At 38.8% G+C, this 18,552-nt stretch overlaps 1 protein-coding gene across 1 annotated transcript in view; it reads left to right on the forward strand.

Moving 5' to 3' along the window:
* The first annotated feature begins 7,290 nt into the window (after positions 1 to 7,290).
* Positions 7,291 to 18,552, forward strand: part of RASA1 (RAS p21 protein activator 1) — a 121,858-nt gene continuing 110,596 nt past the window's right edge. The window contains exon 1 of the mRNA XM_069085069.1: positions 7,291 to 7,772. Coding sequence (XP_068941170.1) covers positions 7,306 to 7,772 — 467 coding nt within the window. The 5' untranslated portion in view covers positions 7,291 to 7,305. The remainder of the gene's footprint in view (positions 7,773 to 18,552) is intronic.

Here is an 18,552-nt window from a genome sequence, read left to right on the forward strand (position 1 = left end):
TGCCCCCATCCGAGGTGTCTCTCAGGAACATCAGAAGCTGACTCCTCTCTAGGTCTGAACTACAATTTCCCAGGTTTAAAATCTTGGAATTGCTTTTTAAAAAAATTAAAAATTTTTTTAATTAAAAAAATTATTTTTAAAATAAAAAAAATTTTAAATGTCTTCACTTCCTTAACACCTTACTTTCCATCACTTGTCAAGTCCTATCTTTTATCCATATAGCATTCATATAAGTATATATCATTTATCCATATATCTAATCTAAGTTGTAGACTGATTTAAGATGACACTTTTCAAAACGTGATTTTCACCTTGGGCCCTAGTAGCTCAAAAACAAGAGTGGCTTTACATTACCATAAAACTAGAGACCATACTGTTCCTATAGCTTTAAAATTCACCCATGAGGGGGCCTCACTTCCTACATCCAAATTTATCTTCCACTATGGGCAGCTCCCTATGCACATAATGGAGCCAGAAGGAATGTCTTTTCACAATGATGTTATTAACACATAACCAAATTCCTTTGTAAAATAGCTAACACCTTTGTGACATTGGGTGATTTCTCCTGCCCCAATAAAAGCAAATCTAAAAAAGCTTCCATCTCACTCTTTTTTTTTCTTAGCATTTTTGTAAGCCTCAAGGTATTCTTACTTGAGTTCTCTTTAGACTCTCCTTATAGGTCAGCCTTACCTTTCTGCAAATATATTTCTATGTTTCTTCTTTTAAAAGAGCCTTTTAAAAATCAGTGCTAACTTAAGTTGCTTCCTGTGCAGTTACATCCCTCTTTTTAGATAATCCTTTTACCCTCTTCTTCCTAAGAATCATTTGCAATGGCATTGTCAGTTTGTTACCTTTGAGAGTCAACCACATAGTTTACGCTCTTTTTAATAGACTTTATAAGCCCCTTTATAGACTTCTGGTTGCCACCAGAATGAATGTATCTTATTTCTTTTCTTTTAAAAATTATGCAGTTACTTTTTGTGTTTTTGTACCAACATACTGATTTTATTCCACCCTCCACCCTTCAGAAACCTTTCTTGTAATAAAGGAAAACAGTTAATTAAAAATAAAAAAAAATTCAGCAATCAGTGCAGGCAATCTGTATTGCACCTCTCCCTACTGAGAGAAGAGGGGTTTATTTTGTCATGTTTTCTGTCTAATTCTAGTTAAAGACTAGTTTTAGTCATTGCATTTAAAAGGAATTCAGCTTGCTAATTTTTAGTCTTCCTTTCATTTATATTACTGTAATCATAATGCATATTGTTGAGGTTCTGCTTTTCTCATTCTGCATCAGTTCATCCAAGTTCACCCATATTTCTCTGAGCTCCTTGCATTTGTCATTTTTCACAGAACAATACTCCATTATATTCATATATCATGATTGATTTAGTCAGCCCTCCAATCAATGAGCATCCACTCAGTTTCCTACCACAACAAAAAGTGCTGCTATAAATATTTTGGTGTATATGCAACCTGTCATTAATCTCCTTCAGGTGTGTGTCCAGTACTGGTATTCATGCCTTTCTACAATGCTTGGAAGTCAGTTACATTGAATTAAATGAATTAATTTGCCATTTCCCTTTCATCGTTTTTCCCCCATCTGAGTGCCTTCTAAATATATTGGTCCTTCAAATTTGTGCCTCTGAAGAAAGCGAAATAAAAGTTACAATGAAAAAAGGGCCTCTAGGAGATAAAGAGCTTAAGACTCTGGCCATAGTGTTAAACTTATTAATATAATTTATGAAAACCTAGAAATGTGTCTGTATAGGATTATGCACTTAGAGCTAGCATTTTGTTCCTCACTGATATAAATCTCTTAAAATTGACTCTTCTACTAATTCATATTCATCATATAACACCATAAATCCTACCCATCTCCTTAAGAATGATTTAGTGGAAAGACTACTGGATTTGGAGTCTGAAAACCTGGGTTCAAATCTTGGCTATAGTACTTGCCATCTGTGTGACTTCAAGAACGTTACCTGACTTTTACTTGTCATCTATTACTAACCTTGTAGGGATGATGAAAATTGTAGTGATAGCATTGCCTACGTAATTACCTCTTTAACTTGGTACTCAATGGCATCAGTACATGTTTTGTTCCAGGATGAAATTAACCCATTATTCAAGATGCCACTGAGCATAAAGAATAACTGGTATCATAGATGATTTTATAGCTGATTCTTTTCATCAATATAATATTCAGATTTTTTTCCTCCTCATTAAACAATGTCTGGTGTTTGTATGTAACATGGAAATTATCTTATTCTCATTCTGCAATTTCTCTCCTACAATTTCCTCTGGTTTGTCTTATTTCTTAGCACGTCCCTATTTAATATTGTCTGTGAATTTCATTAACAGATTGTTTTAACAGATGTTATAAAAGAACAGACTTAACACTCACTCTTACTGTACCCCAGGACACCTCTCTCTAACTAGGTACTGGCACACAGTTGCATATTGTCACTTTGTTGACTTGCAGCTGTTTTTCTACTCTCCTGTCAGCATCACTTACATCTAAGCCAAGTGATCCAGAAGCTTCTGAGTAAAAAAAAAAAAAGACAAGAGGAAAAGGGGGAATTTAACAACAAAAACCAAGAAACAAAGAAATAAAAACAACTAATGAAAAAGATTTGTACCTCACACACATTAAGAATCATAGAAGAAACCCCAAATACTCAGAACATGAAGCATATTGGAAAAGTAAAGATGAAGAAAAATCCATCTTACGGAATTTCTTCTCATCATTCAAGATGCAAGCCTCTCTTAAACTTCAGCACACATTTCAAAATATCATGCAAAAGAAAAAATAATTATCTTGCAATTTTTTTTTTTTTGGAGAGGGGAAGGCGGTGCAATTGGGGTTAAGTGACATGCCCAAGGTCACAGGCTAGTTTTTTTTTGTGTTACTTCTCTGAGGCCGTATTTGAACTCTGGTCCTCCTGACTCCAGGGCCGGTGCATTCACTGTACCACTTAGCTGCCCGATTTTTTTTTTTTAGAACAAGACATGAAGTATCAGTCTTTCTGTTGAAACAAACTATGGAGTAAGGCCTTCAAAAATATTTTTGAGGGGTTAAATATAAACTGTTCTGATCCAGTGTTTCTCATAATGGAGATTATGACACAAGACAGTTGTGAGAGACAAATATATATTAGGAATTTAAATCTCTGGGCTAGTAGTCACTACTAGAAGTCACTCCTGAGGGCAACAGAACCAGATTAAAAATGTATTTGGGAAATATTTTTAAAAATAAACAAAAATACAATAAAATTAAACTATGTCAACATGTGGTCTGCAGGGATCTTTACATACAAATTAGAGGTCTGCACTTCTATTTGAGTTTCATATTACTTCAATAGTAGTGTGCCAGGCATTATGTAGAAGGTAAAAAAAAAATACAACTTTTTCTACTTATAGCAAATCTGAAAACATCTTTAGGAAAATATAAGGCAGCAGTGCTAGATTCCAGTTCATTTATAATTGCTAGAACTTCAAGGAGGGAAAAATCTGATTCTACCCTATGAAGTTGGGGAGGTGGGACGTGTGTGCTGTAAGCATTACCCTGCAAAGTATCATAGGGACGCTTCACCCCTCTGATCACTCTTCTCAACTCTTGCACCCAGAGGTGGGTGGTCCACAGTTACATACAGCAGCTCAGTACTTCCCAAAGTGCTCCCTTCCCTCTTTTACTATGATAGTACTGGGCCAAACTTGCCCTGTTTCAGATCCTTTTCTCCAGAGTCAACTCTTGCTGGTTTGAATGTCAATATCTCTCAGTGAATTTCCAAATAACCTTTCAATTAGCCTCACCCTTAATCCTCTCTGCTCCTCTTTCTCTCCCTACTCCCACCCCCTTCACAGTGGTATGTGGCCAGTTGCTCCAAATTTATCTTGTACAGTGTGCTATAGGCAAATTAATGAAATGAGCAGCGTTCCTTTCTGTGTCCTTCCCTCCTTTAGGTCCTTTCCCCATTTTTACCCAGGGTGTCAGTACTCTTCTGCCAGGTATTCCATTCAAAGAGGAAATTTATCTAAGAACCAAATTCCTAGTAAATTGTTAGAAATTTAATGTTACTGTTCTCAACTCAAAGGTATTTTCATTAAAAATGGAAGAAAGGTATGTAGAGGGTAAAGCTTAAACCACTTGAATGAATTAAATGCTGGCGTAATTTCAGATGGATGTATAAAGATTTTTTGGTAATGTTTAACAATTGACTCAAAAAATGGAGTGTTAAAAAGAACTTTTAAGTTTAATCTGCATAATTATCATTTTTTCTTAAGTCTACAAAATTAACAAAATAATAAATCAAACCTGATATGTAGTATTTACTGATTTCTTAAGTGTCAATGCTCTCATTGAATATATATATATATATATATATATATATATGTGCATATAACAATTAATTCTCGAGCCTAGGAGATGGCTCAAGTATTCCTCCTCCCTACCAAAAGGCAACTGCCTATTTTGCCCATGCACACACCCTTTCCTACCAGTGAGTTAGTATTTTTAGCTTTTACTGCTAATGGAAAACATATCCTTTGCTATATAAAGAGACTAAAAGTTTCTTTAAAAATTTATTGGAAAATTTGGCAGAAATGTTATGCAGAGAAACCTTAAGGATCAGTAATTTTCCCTCATCTACGTAATGTCACAACCCCCCTGTACTTTTAGTGACTGTGGCAGAAAAATTCATTTGCATAGGCCAACTAGGTGATGAGCTTCTTCAAAATTAGCTAGGTTAGTCCTTGCACAATACACACATAATCAATTGCTGGGCCCCTACTCTGAGCCTTTCCAGCTTGGTAAAACCTGCTAGAACTTGTGATATCTGGCATAGCTTTCAAGACCCTCTCCATGCCAGGATGAGCCATGGGAGAACTTTGGTGGTGGTATGCAAAGATATCTTTCCCTATTAGTTTTTCTGGCCTGTTTCAGCTTGCAGAGGTTGCTGATTTTCAGTCTTCTATTTGTCTGTCCTGGCATCCAATAGAATGGTGCATGCCTAGCACTCTTTAGGGCAGGGGTTAAGATAAACAGTTTTTGAGTTTACTGTTTTGCCTGTGCCCTTGGTGCTTCTTTCCCTCCATACAGCTACCGTTGTTACATGTCTTCCTTAATCTGATTAGAAAAGGCACAAAGAAATTGAGTGTTATAGATTGAGAGAGAAGAGCATTAAGTCAGTCAACCAGTCAATAAGCATTTATTAAGTTGATACTGCATTCCAGGTACTGTGTGGATACAACTGAGGGGGGAAAACAAACTAAAACAAAATTTGGCTTGCTCTCCAGGAGCTCAGTCTAACTGGGAAGACAACATACAAACAACCATGTACAAACAAGATATATACAAGATTAGATGGAGATAATCAACAGAGGTGAAAACTGGCATTAAAAGGGTAAGGAAAAGGCTTTTTGTAGAAGGGGTGAGTTTAGCTGGGGTTTGAAGGAAACCAGGAAACGGAGATGAGGAGGGAGAATTCCTGCCACGGGACATAACTGGGCGATTTTAGCAATTTCAGGTCACAGTAATTTAGGGTTGGAAGGGAATTTGGTAAATTTTTGTAGTATGGATCTCACATTTTACAGATTGGACAATCGAGGCTCAGAAAAGATTAGGCGATTTTACTGTCTAAGGTGGCCTATCTCTAGTGCTCGCAGTTTCCGCCTCCTGGCTTCCTTGAAGTTCCAGTTAAAAACCCACCTTTTGCGGGAACCTTTCCCCCATCCTCTTTAATTCAAGAGAAGCTTCCCCATTTGTACAGATATTTGCATATTGTTTCCACTTTTCGACAGTGACTTCCTCGACAGCAGGGGTTGCCTTTACTTTTTTTTTGTTGTTGCATTACTAGCACTTAGCATGGTGCTTGGCATAAAGTTGGTGCCTAATAAATGTTTATTTACTGATTGACTTCTAACCCCTTCCTTTTTTGGCTTCTGGTTGTTCTTCGGGAGATTTAGGAGCTCGAGGGAAATGTCTTCCGTATCCCATTTAACGGTGTCCACCCTCCTCCGAGTGCTGTCTGGAGACCCCTGGGTGTGGCTCATTTCACGCCGGCCCTGCCGTGCTCCCCAGAACCCACCTCGGGCTCCCATTCCCCAAGCCACGAATCCCTTCCAGCGCTCCAGCGCATCTTCCCTGGTCCCCGCCCCCTGCAGCCTGCAGCCAGCTTCAGGCTGGGACCCAGCGGCTGGGTTGGCCGAGGATCACGGGGGAAGTCTGGGAACAAAGCGACTCGCGGGCCGCGGGAGCATTTGAACAATGCCTCTGGAGGCGCGCGCGCCGCCGCCGCCGCCGCGAACGAGGCGGACAATTCGGAGTGGCCGCCCGCCACGCGCCTGGCTGCCAGGAGTGGGGGCCGAGCCGCGAACGCGCGCGCGCCCACCTCTTCCTTCCCTCTCCTCCCCCGCCCCTTCCTTTTCCTCCTCCCGTCAGCTACACTCCCGGACTCTCCCCGCGCCCAAAGCTTTCCCAGTGTGCGCCTGCGCAGAAGCTTCCTTCTGTATTTCTTTTTTTTTTTTTCTCTCCCCCTCCTTTCCCCTTTCCCTTCCTTTTCCCCTCGGGTTTCCCCTCCCCGTCACCCTTTCTCCTCTCTCTGTAGTTCCTCTAACTGCGACATCCAGGTTGGGAATCGCGACTCGGGATTCTGCTTCGCTCTCCCACCCCCGATCCCTCCCTCCCTCCCTCCTCTCCTCCCCAGCCCTCCCTCCTCCGGCCCCGTGGAGGATGAAGCCGCGGCGGCAGCGGCAGCAGCGCCAGCGGCAGCGGCGGCGGCTGCTGCGGTGGGGGTGGCCAGAGCTGGGGCGGTGAAGAGGCGGCCGTAGTGGTAGTGGTGGCGGCGGGAGCGGCGGCGGCGGCTCAGCTCACTTCCCCTTCTTCCCGTACTCGTTAGTTACCGAGCCGGGAAGTTTTCTTTTGGGGGTGTGTGTCTTTTGTGTGCGTGTGTGTGTGCGCGCGCGCGCGCGGGTGTCTGTGTATCTGTGTGTGTGTCTGTGTGTAAAGTCTGCTTTCGGGGGCGTGTGCGCGCCTCGGCTGGGGCCAGGGTCGGGTCGGGTTTTTTTTTTCCCCTCTTCTCTTTCCGTAGCGGGCCAGGGCCGCTCCGGGGCGCCTGGGCTGCAGCCCCAGGGGCTCCTCGGGCCGGAGGGCGGGCGGGCTCCCTTCTTTTGTTATTGGTTTCCTCCGCGGCCCGGGGAGCTGAGGGGGGGCCCGCCGGGGAGGGGCGGCCAGGAGCCGGGGCCCTGTGGCCCCCAGGGCTCCCGGACGGGCAGGGCCGGGCAGGGCAGGGCCGAGCGGGCTCCAACATGATGGCGGCCGAGGCGGCCGGGAATGAGGAGGGCGGTCCGGCGACCGCAGGGGCGGGAGGCAGCGGAGGCGGCTCGGTCTCGGCCGCCGACCCCGGCCCCTGCGCGGCTGTGTGTCGGGTCAGGACCCCGGCGGCCCTGCCCTGTCCAGCCGCCTCTTGCCCAGGCCCGGCGCCCGGGGTCGGGGGCCCCGCTTTGTGCTCGGCTCTGGGAGCCGGGCCTGGGGCGGGGGGCGCTCCCTCCGCCACGACCGGTTCCCAGGGGGACGCCGCCCCCTCCAAGGGCGCCCCGGTGCCCCCCGAAGCCCCCGGCCCGGGGGGCTTCCCGCCCCTGCCGCCACCACCGCAGCAGCCGCCTGCCCTCCTAGGCGGGGGCCCAGGGACTGTGGACGAAGGCGACTCCCTGGATGGACCCGAGTACGAGGAGGAGGAGGTGGCCATCCCTCTCAACGCGCCCCCGACCAACCAGTGAGTCCGGAGCCGGGCGGGAGGGGGTAGGCGGGATGGTCCTCGCGGGGGGCAGCGCCCCTCCCCCACCAAGCCTCCCCCAGGACTTGCCCCGAAACTGAGGCCGTTTGGGGGGCGTCCGGCGCCGTGCTTGGTGCGTTGGGGAAGGCTGGATGCGGGGAGATGCCTGTGAGGAGGACAGCCCCAGGTGGGGCTGCAGCAGCCGGAGGCTGCAGCCGCCTCCATCCCTGAAACTCCGGGGGTCAGGGTGCTGACAGGTCTGAGATGGGTTAAGTGTCGAATTTGTGCTTGATGCCACTACTTAAAAAACTTCTTCGGTTATTGAAACGATAACTTTAAAAGAGTGCAAACCCGAACTTCAGAGCTTCCTCGGAAACCACAATTTGAACTGAATGCATGCATTAGGCAGACGTCAAAAGCTTGAGTATATGAGTGAGGCAGGGAAGGAGACTTGTAATTTTTGGATAAGAGGAATAATTTAAGGAAGCAATGCCTAACATTCGGTGTAGGTGATTCAAATTTTTGAGTTATTATAGTGGTGGGGTTTTTTTCCTTCCCAAATACTCTTATTTTAATGACATCTATTGAGTGAGTGAGTACTTGGTGAATTGGAAAGAGAGAGAGAAAAGTTTTTGCTTCCTTTCATCAAGCAAAATATATTGCAGTATTCCAATAATCACCTGAAAATTAGATTATTAATCCCTGGAGAATATTTTTATGGACGATAGTGATGTTCTATAGGATGAGCAATATTAATTTAATTGCTTCATCAAATCATACTATTTTCTCTCCAGATGAATTCTGAGTTTAAAGAGATATGGGACTTGGGGTTAGGGAAGAAAACTTCAGAAGGAGTGTAATATCCTAGCATTCTAAACATTTTAAAACTTTTTTGTTAGTTTAAATTGACGCTTTGTATCTTACTAGGTTTAATGTGTGGCAGAACCAGAAAGATTTAGTTAAAAATCTGTGCAATGAAATAATTGGAACACATGACTTATGATATTTTGATTTTAAGCTACTTTAGATTTTAGAGTTTAAGTGGATTATTCTTAAAATTAATTAGGAAAATATGCTGTAATGCTCAGCACACTAAATTTTAGTCCATTTTTGTCGGTGCTCACACTGATTTTTAGGGAAGAAATAAAGAATTAAATTCTATTTATAAAGCCATGACAAAAAGTTATATTTTTAATTATCCAGCATAGAGTTCAGTTGTAAGATCAAATTTTATGTTTTTAGCATAGCAGGTACCAAATTTGTATGGTAGGAATAACAACCATGATTCCCAACTCTTTTACAGTTAAAAACTTTTCCCTGACCAAATAAAATGTTAACCACACTTTATCAAAAATATGAAGTATTTTTCATGCCATCCAACTAGTCTGCTAAATCACCATGGGTTTAAGTTGTCAGTTTTATATCGTACAGATGAAAATTAACAGTACAAAATTGAGTTTGCAAAGGACCATTTTTTGGTAAATGTATATTTGTATATGTATAATTTGAAAGGCCAATATTTAAATGATGCTAAGTCTCTGGATAAAAATTTAGTCTTTTGAACATTATCTATTCCTTACAGAGATTTTGCAGTCCTTACTGAGGAATATAAAAATAGGTTATTTGGGGGCCAGTTTTGAAAATATCATCAAAATTATGTTATTTCATTAGCTATGTTTCAAATTGTAGAGACATTAATAGTTGTTTTTAAGGAAGGCTAGTAATTTTGTAGAACGACAGGAACTTTCTAAAATTTTACATGTGATTATTCATATGGTAAATAGTTGTTTCAAGAAATGAGTTCACTTCTTGTATTTTAATAAGACTAAAATTGATAAAATTCTTACTTTAAAAAGAAAAATGTGAACTTGTAATAATAGCCTGCATTTATATGGTATTTTAAGGTTTGCAAAATGCTTTCTTTACAGTTAATGTGTGTGCTCAAGTATTTATTGGTCAAGTGTTATTTTGTTTATATAAGTCTTTCAATATCTGAAATAAGTCATATTTTGAAGTATAGTCTATAGTTGACTTAGTAAAAGAGACAAATGAGCTGGAATCACAGCTTTTTATGCTACTGTTGTTCATGCCTCTGAATTGGTCAGTATGTGAGACCTCCTTTGAGATAAAAAGATTTTAATAACTATCCCATTGAAAGTGAAAACAGAACAGCTCTTATATCAAATATTGCTGTTGATAATAATATTTGAACTTCTAGCTGGATTTAACTTTTTTTGTGCTTAAAACAACAAAGGGCAACTTGTAGTTAAAAACTAGTTTCAGACTCTTATTGGCTGTATGACTTTGGGCAGATTATTTATCCTCTGTCCATCATGTTTACAGATGAGTTTTGTCATCTGTAAAATGGGAATAATAATAGCACCCTACCTCTTAAGGTTGTTGTGTGGATCAAAAGAGATATTTGTAGTGCTTTGCAACCCTTAAAACTATAGCTATATAAATGCTAGCTATTATTATGAATATATTTTGTTGCTGTCAACATGCTGCACCAGACATTTTATTATAGAAATTCATCAAACATTTATTGTCAGTTGCTTGCAGTATGTGATCTTAAGAGCTGGAGAATATTGGGGAAAGTGTAGATAAGACATAATCTGACTTTAGGGGACTTGGCTGACAGTACAGCAGCACTGCTACATAACAGTACTTGAACAAATATATGATTTCATTCATTGAGTACTCCCACCGGTGTTCCAGATCTCAACTGATCCATGCATTTTCATCCTTTACCTTGCGATTATCCTTCACAGGGAACCCACCAAAGTGGGGGAGGCAGGGTGGAGCTAAGGCACCTTTTTCTAGATCATTTGATAGTTCATAGATGGAAGTGGAGCTTGTAGGTGTCAGTGGGTTATCTGTCACTACCTACTTCCTTTCATGGTCATGTATCTTTTGAATGATACTCTTTTCTTCAATATTTTCTTTTCTTCAGTACTTGGATAGCATATACCTAATATACAAATAACCATAATGCAAGTTAAATGCAAGTAATGAGAAATGTGAGGTCCAAAGGGGAGCCCTCAAATAGATTTGCTTTTGACTAGTTGCCATTCATGCTTTGTGTTATGTTGTATTGTATCTTGAAGATTTGTCCAGTGGTGGAATTTATGGTACTTATACAGGCTACTTTTTATGTTAATACTTAAAAATCTTTGATTTCATTGATGTGTGGAAATGCATCTATGCATTTCTTATGTAACCCATTGGCATGCATCTAGGAAAGATATCTACATCTACATCTAATATCAGTTACTTAAGAATTTTGTAGATGGTTTCATAAAGCGGTCAAAAAATTAATCATTTGGCCAAACTCTTGGTAAATAATGTATCAGTAAAGCAGCAAGTGTTAAGTGCCACTATGTACTAGGTACTGTGTTAAGCATTGGGACTACAAACATAATTATGAAATAATCCCTACTCTAGGTAAGTTTACATTCCAGTGTGGGACACAGTAACTATATATAAAAGGAAGGGGGGAAGGGATTGGGAAAGTAGTAAAAATTTATATAGCACATATTATGTGCCAGGCACTGTGCCAAGTGCTTTTTACAAATACTTCATTTGATCCTTAAAATAATGTGAGGTAGGTGCTATTACTAACCTCATTTTAAAACGAGGAAACTGAGACAGGTTTAGTGACTTGCTCAGTGTTACACAGGCTAGTAAATTTCTGAGAGTGGATTTGAACTCAGGTCTTCCTAGTTCCAGCTTCACTGCTCTAGCCATGGTACCACCACCAGCTGCCTCATATGCAATATAAAATTATATACAATTTAATGTAAAGTTAACAAACACATAGACACACAAATGGAATATCTATTTTTTGTAAATGAGTAGTAGTTTGGGAAGGATTGGCCCCAGTGCTTAGGGTTTTAACAAAAAAGACTTCATGCATATGTCTTTGTACTTATGCATGAGAGAGCCATACTTGAAGCTTTCCCAATTTTTCATTTGTTGGCAGAGTTCCACTCATCTGGGAGAAACCCTGGTTACCTCCATAACATGATAAAGCATTGGAGAAAGATTTTGGTGCCTAAGGAAATGTTTTACTTGGGTTATATGTGTTCGTTACAGCTTTTGCTGTTGTGGTTTTTTCATTTAGAATTATATATCTTTTATGAATTTGGAGAGTGATCCTTATTAAATACTCCATTTGATTTGTATTATTCTTTATCCATTGATTGTACTCCATTTGATTTGGATTATTCTTTATCCATTGATTGTACATTAGTTTTGTGTCCAGAGAATCATAAATTTGTCGCTGAAAGGAACCTCAAAGGCCATTTAGATCATCCTTTTCATTTTATGGATGAAAAAATTGCTCAAGGGTATATAGGTAATAAGGGGTAGAAGTGGGATTTGAACCTTGCTCTCTGATTCCAAATGCAGTGCTCTTTCTACTATACTATGCTTTTCGTTACCAGTGATTTCAGAATCTTGCATTTAGAACTGCAAGAGACCTCAGAGGCTTTCTTGTCCAATACCTTGGTTCTACAAATATAGAAACTAAGGCCCAAAGAGTTAAAGATAACTCCTTGTTCAGACTGAATCCCTCATTATACTGAAGTCCTGAAAAGGAGTGACTCTCTTGCTTTTTTTTTTTTTTTTGGTATCCACAGTACTTGACATATAGTAGGTACTTAATAAATTAATGTTGATTTGACTTTTGACAGCTTCCTCAAGGTCACTCGGTAGTAAGTGGTGGAACCCAGGATTTATATCCACAGTTTCCAACTCCATATTCAGTATTTTTCACCACTGTAGCAATCCCTCTTTTGTAGTTGCTGTGATCTCTCATGTGTCATTTCCTTTCCATTCCCATTGTAACCACCCTTTTTCAAGTCCACATTTCTTCACACTATTCTATTGTTTAATAGCTTCCTAATTTTTCTCTTTCTTCATTCCTTCTTTTCAGTTACCCTGCTGTCTGATTAATTTTCCTAATTAGTCATTTTGAGAATAACGTTCCTCTGTTACTAAAGAGAAAAATGTTAATGGCTTTTCCTTGTTAAACAGATAACTTAGAAACTTTTGATCCTGGCATTCATGGCCCCGCCACAATTTGAGCACCAATCTATCTTTCCAGGGATAATTATGTTGCTTAATGTTGTTTGTGCCCTCCCCCCCTTCCCTCTTCTAGTGTCCCAAATTCTTAAAACAAACCATTCCTTCCTTCTTTCTCCTTTCCAATTAAATACCTGTTGAAATCTCACTTCCTTTCCAAGACCCAACACAAATACCACTGTTTTCATGAAGCCTTTCCTCAGTCACCTAATTGAAAGTCATTTCTCAAATTTCTTATAGCGCTTTAGCTGGATCTCTTCAATGTACTTTAGTACATTCTTTTGTTTACCAGTTTTCTTTCTAATTAGATTTTAAGCTTTTTGAGAAAGGGATTTTTCCATACATATCATCATCTTTCTCTAGTGTATATTATGGTGTACAGCATTAAATAAAATGTTTTGATATATGAATTGATTTAAATTTCTGCTTAAATAGCATAATTATGGTCTTAGAAATAGTTGGGTGGGCTTCGTGATGGCTTCTAAGCTTCTATGACTAGTATTAGTTTTACAAATAATTCTTCCATTTTCATTTCAATTTTGGGGAAAATTTTAAGAAAATTTTAGCAGTGACTTTTAAGATGGAAGCAAGCAGGATAGTACTTAATGTTGCCCAAATGAGTGGTGTTCTCAACAATTAAAATGTCAGATTAAATCTTGAGTTGTAACCATATTGAAAAGTGGTCAGTGTTTGATTTTCTGACGATTAGTTCTTTTATTTACAGCAGAGTCTTTAAAAAAAAGAAAGAGGGTTCAAGCTCACTGGTTTCACCCTCCTATGAGGATGATGACTTCTCTGTTATACTCTTAAAGACTTTACCCTATTAACTTGGCTATCTGTGCTTTGATGCAGAAGGATAATGTCTAAATGGATCAGTACAAGTCTTTTATAACTACTGGAAAAACAGATTCATAAGAAAACTATTGTAGACCCTCATTTGCATGTGAAGCCTTAAATTTCCTGGACTCAGGTCTTCCCTGGACTGTTGCAATACCCTTCACCATTAGGAGAGTGATATTCCTAAATTGTAGTCCAGACCATGTCATTACCTTGGTTAGTAAACTCCAGTGGCAGATTACTTAATCTCAGCCTCAGTTTCTTCTTCTGTAAAATGAGTATAATAATAGCACCTACTTCACCAGATTGTGAGCCCTTCAGGACCTGTCTTCAGTTGAAAATTCTATTTTTATACCTGGCCCTTTTGATTTTTGGGGGGGCTATTCTTCCAAAGAACACTAGTATCCAGGCCTTTCTTAGTAGGTTTCACTTCATACCTCTTCAGAGTGCTGCATTTATCTTCCATAGAGCCAGGGTGAGGGTTTGGGGATCCATGGAAGGGCAAGAGTCTAGTTATTTTTCACTTTATGTATTCCTGACAAGACTGGGTTCATTTGGCCATCATGAGTCTTCATAAAGTTATGACCAGTGATGTTATTTTTACCTCATGGTAGTAACCATCTCATGTTTTTTTAGATCTTTTCTAATTATATTATGAATAGTTCTGGTTGTAGTGCCTTCATTTTCTGTTTCTTATGTCTTCCCATCCTATTTAATACAGTTTCCTGTACTCAATATTTTGCTTGGTATTGGCTGATGTTTAGGCCTAAAACTTCCTAGTGATGTATGGAGCCATAAAAGAGGTGCAATAAAATTTCTTATCTATAAATATCTTGAAATCAGGTGTCATAGTGAATAGAACCTTGAACTTAGATTAAGGAAGACCTGAATTCATATCCTGCCTCAGAAAATAACTAGAACTTAACCTCCCAAGGTTTTTGTGGGGATAAAATGAGATAATATTTGTAAAGCACTTTGAAAAACCTTATAGCAATGTATAAATGCTTAGCTATTATTGTTATTATTGTTGAGAGTAGTAATACATAAAGAAATCTCAAGACTGAGTTCTGCTGTACTTTGTATCTATTTCTTTTATCGCCTCTCCCTCCACCCCCCTTTTTCTTCCTTTCTATCACCTATCACTTTCTTGGTAATTCTGAAATGGATTAAGTTGAGCCACATGTGGATGTGGGGGGAGGGAGTGGACATATAAGGTTGTTATAATTCAGAATTTCTTTCAAGGAGCATATGGTTGTTAAATTATGCGTTTAAGATAATTGCTTGTTCCCTTTTGCTAGGGTTCATCAGATAAGCAAATCCAATAGCAGAAGTGAAGAATTCCAAAAACTAAAGCACTTTTCAGCTTCTCTTCTGGTTTCAGCTCTGTCCCTTTACTCATTCTCCTTTTTGATTAACTCCACTTTTTTGATCAATCCCTTTGTCTCCCCCTTAGCAAAGCTTTTTCAGAGTATGGAGAAAGAAACTATGTCTAGCATTAATAGAGTAATATTTTTTAAATCAACAGATATGCCAGTATGGTAAGTGAATTTTCAGAAAGAGTGAATATGCAGGTCTTTCAGTTTGACTTGGAACATTTAACGGTTTCCCTTATTTTATTTTCTTCAATTAATATATTGATTCAGTTAGCATATTTTTACACCTGTGTGATAAACATTTTAAGATAAAATGACAGCACATGAAATAGTGATCTTTAGGATTTATAACTTTTTAGGCAATTAGTAACTTTTATTCAGTGAATCAAAAAAGAGTAGGTACTATACTATGTGTCAGGTACTGTACTAGATATAGGAGATAAAAAGACAAAAATGATGATTCTTACCCTCAAGGAGCTTAACTTCTGTTGGAGGAGACAAGTATATATAAATGTATACATAATGTAATTTGAGGGGGAAGAACTCTAGCAACTGGGAAATCAAGAAAGGTCTCATACGGAATGTTTTGAAGGAAGCTAGAGAATTTAAAAGGCAGAGGTGAGGAGAGAATATATTCCAGGCATGTTCAGATATGTACTTAAATTATTTAGAAAAGTGTAGCCCTCTAAATAGACAACCTGTCTTGTTCCTCCTCAGTAAAGTTCAAACTCTTTTTGCCTAATATTTAAGGGCTTTTCTCTGTTTGACACTATACTTTTCTTTGTTTTAATTAAAATGCCTTTTATTTTATATTTATGTAAACTGAAAAAGACTTTGCATGAACAAAATCAGTTTGACTTTACTAATGGTATCTGTGGAGTTGGGGTGTGGTAGGAGAATTTCACATCTCTGATAATGACCTAATAATAGCAAAGAAGTAAAGATAGCTGCCCTTTCCTCCATTCCCTGTTTCATTCATTACTTTGCATTGTTTTATTTTATTTGTTTTTATGTCCCTGTCATTTCCCAGGGCCACCAACTTCTAACAAATAAATATAGTTAAAACAAATCAACACTGACCACATGTGATATATCATGTGCCTTAATTGCTCCTGTAGCCTGCCCCTTCTCTGCTGAGAGGAGAGGAGGGGATGGTTGTGATTTTCCCTTTTCTTACTAAGGTTGCTGTGTAAAATGTTCTCTTGGTTCCATTTCTCTTAGTATCAGTTTACACAAGACTTATTTCTTTGAATTCTTTTGATCTTCATTTTTTTTTCTTAGATTCAACATTATTGTGTAACATTTACGTGTCCTAATTTTTCACCCATTCTTTAATTTATGAAAATTAACACTATTCCTCGTTTCTTGTTACCACAAAAAGTGCTGCTTGTGAGCACAGTACCTAGCACTGCTTTGTTGAGTAACTTAATTTTTCTTATAGATCTTATCTCTTTGGGGTATAATGTGCAGTAGTTGTATCGATGGGTCAAAGAATATGTACAGTTTAGTGACTTTCTAGTACATTTGCAACTAATTTTCCAAAAATTTGGCTTAATTCATAGCCCTGTCAGTGGTCCTTTAACCTTATCAGCATTTATTTTTTTCATTTCTTAAGTCGGTGTCTTTGCGAGTCTTACAGATATTAAGTAAAAAACTAAGTTATTTTAATTTGTATTTCTCTTATTAGTGATTGGGATCATTTGTGGAGTTGTTGATAGTTTGCATTTTAGAAAAAAAAACAATGCTGTTTTTTTATCACCCGACTTACCTTTTGGGAAAAAGCTATTTGACTTTATAGCTTTGTAACTGCTTCCTATATTTTATATGTAGGAATGTCTGCATGTATATATACCTATATTTGTATCTATATCTGTGTGTGTGTGTGTAAGAATATATATTCCAATAATTTCTTCAATATTAGGCCTTCATCAGAGATTCAAATCCCAATTCCCACTCACATCCCTTTTGCATTGGACACTGGTATTTGCCAAGCTGAATTGATTTTGTTCATGCAAAGACTTTAAATATACATAATCAAAATTTATCATTTATCTTTTATTAATGATTTCTATCTCTTGTTCCAGAATGTTCCCCCTAGTCATAGTTAGGAAATTTTCTGTATTCTCTAGTTTGTGATAGAACCTTTTATTTTTAGATTGTGAATCTTTTTATAGCTTATCGTACATATGTGCTGCTCTGCCTTTCCAATTTTATCTCATATTGTTCCTATCTATGAATTCTGCATTTTAGACTAATTGGATTCATCTTTGTTCCCTGATACACCTTACATTTACCTGCTTTGGTCCCTTTGCTTTTCTTGCAAGAGACAGCAAGGTGACACTATCTGGGCATGAAGTCAGGGAGACTTGAGTCTACCTATGTGACCCTGGACAGATCACTTAATCTGTTTGCCTCTCTTTCCTCAGTTGTAAAATAGGGATGATAATAATAGCACTTATATTATTGTGTTGTTGTGAGGAACAACTTAGCTAGAAGCCTAGCCGCAGGGTAAGGGCTATGTAAGTTTTCACTATCATTATCATTATTATTATTAATATTCTCACTCCTTTCATTCTCTATGCAGCAGTTGTTAACCCCTTTTCTTCTGTTGAATTCCTGTCCTTTAAAGTTCAGTTCAAATGCTACCTACTCCATAAAGCCTTCTCTAACTTCCTTAATATTAATATGACATTTTCTCCCTTGAAACTCAAGTAGCAGTTTTTTGGAGAAGGGCTGAATTTGATAGAACAGTCTTTTTAGAAGCTTATAAAATTAATTGGTTTTATTATTGCTCTTAGTGAAAGGGAAATTGTGTGGTTTATTATGTGTTTACTTTTAGTAAGTGTGCAAACTTCGATAAATTGTCAGTTTGACAAACCTTTCTTACAAATTAGGAATGAAACATACCTAGGCTTCCTGCTGACCACAGCTTCCAGTTAATGTCAAGCCTCCTGAATTTGAAGTATTGAGTTTCTGTAGGAAGACATTTGAAATTATGATTAAAAATCAATGGGAAAATATTTCTGTATACACTGTTTTCGAAGTAAACCTCGTATTTTAACACAATATATTTTCCTGAGATCCCACACTTTATTTCGGATGCTAACCTTAAAAGGTTTTTTTTTTTGATATGACTAAATCATTTTTCAGTATTGCCTCTCCCGTTTAAGAGGATAATCAAAATATTTTGGAAATGGATTTTTGAAGTAAAAGAGCCTGAATATGTAAGATTGTAACAGCCAGCACCCCGGCTTCCCCAGGGTGTCTGCCAACACAGGTTCTTGGATCTGCTTTGTTAAAGGAAAGCAACTCAAAATGGGTTAACAAGCTTACTTTAATCAGTCAGACATATATCATTTACCTTGTTCAGGGGAAAGAGGTCAGCACCCCGAACTTCAAAGCATACAGGCAGAATTATCAAGACAGAAACAGATCAAGTAGACAGATTTCCAAACTGTCCAACCATTACATCCATACCAAATCAG

Source organism: Petaurus breviceps, unplaced genomic scaffold (genome assembly GCF_028583685.1).
Source record: "Petaurus breviceps papuanus isolate PSGF00001 unplaced genomic scaffold, PetGlider_PUasm1.0 175, whole genome shotgun sequence".
Classification (NCBI taxonomy): Eukaryota; Metazoa; Chordata; class Mammalia; order Diprotodontia; family Petauridae; genus Petaurus; species Petaurus breviceps.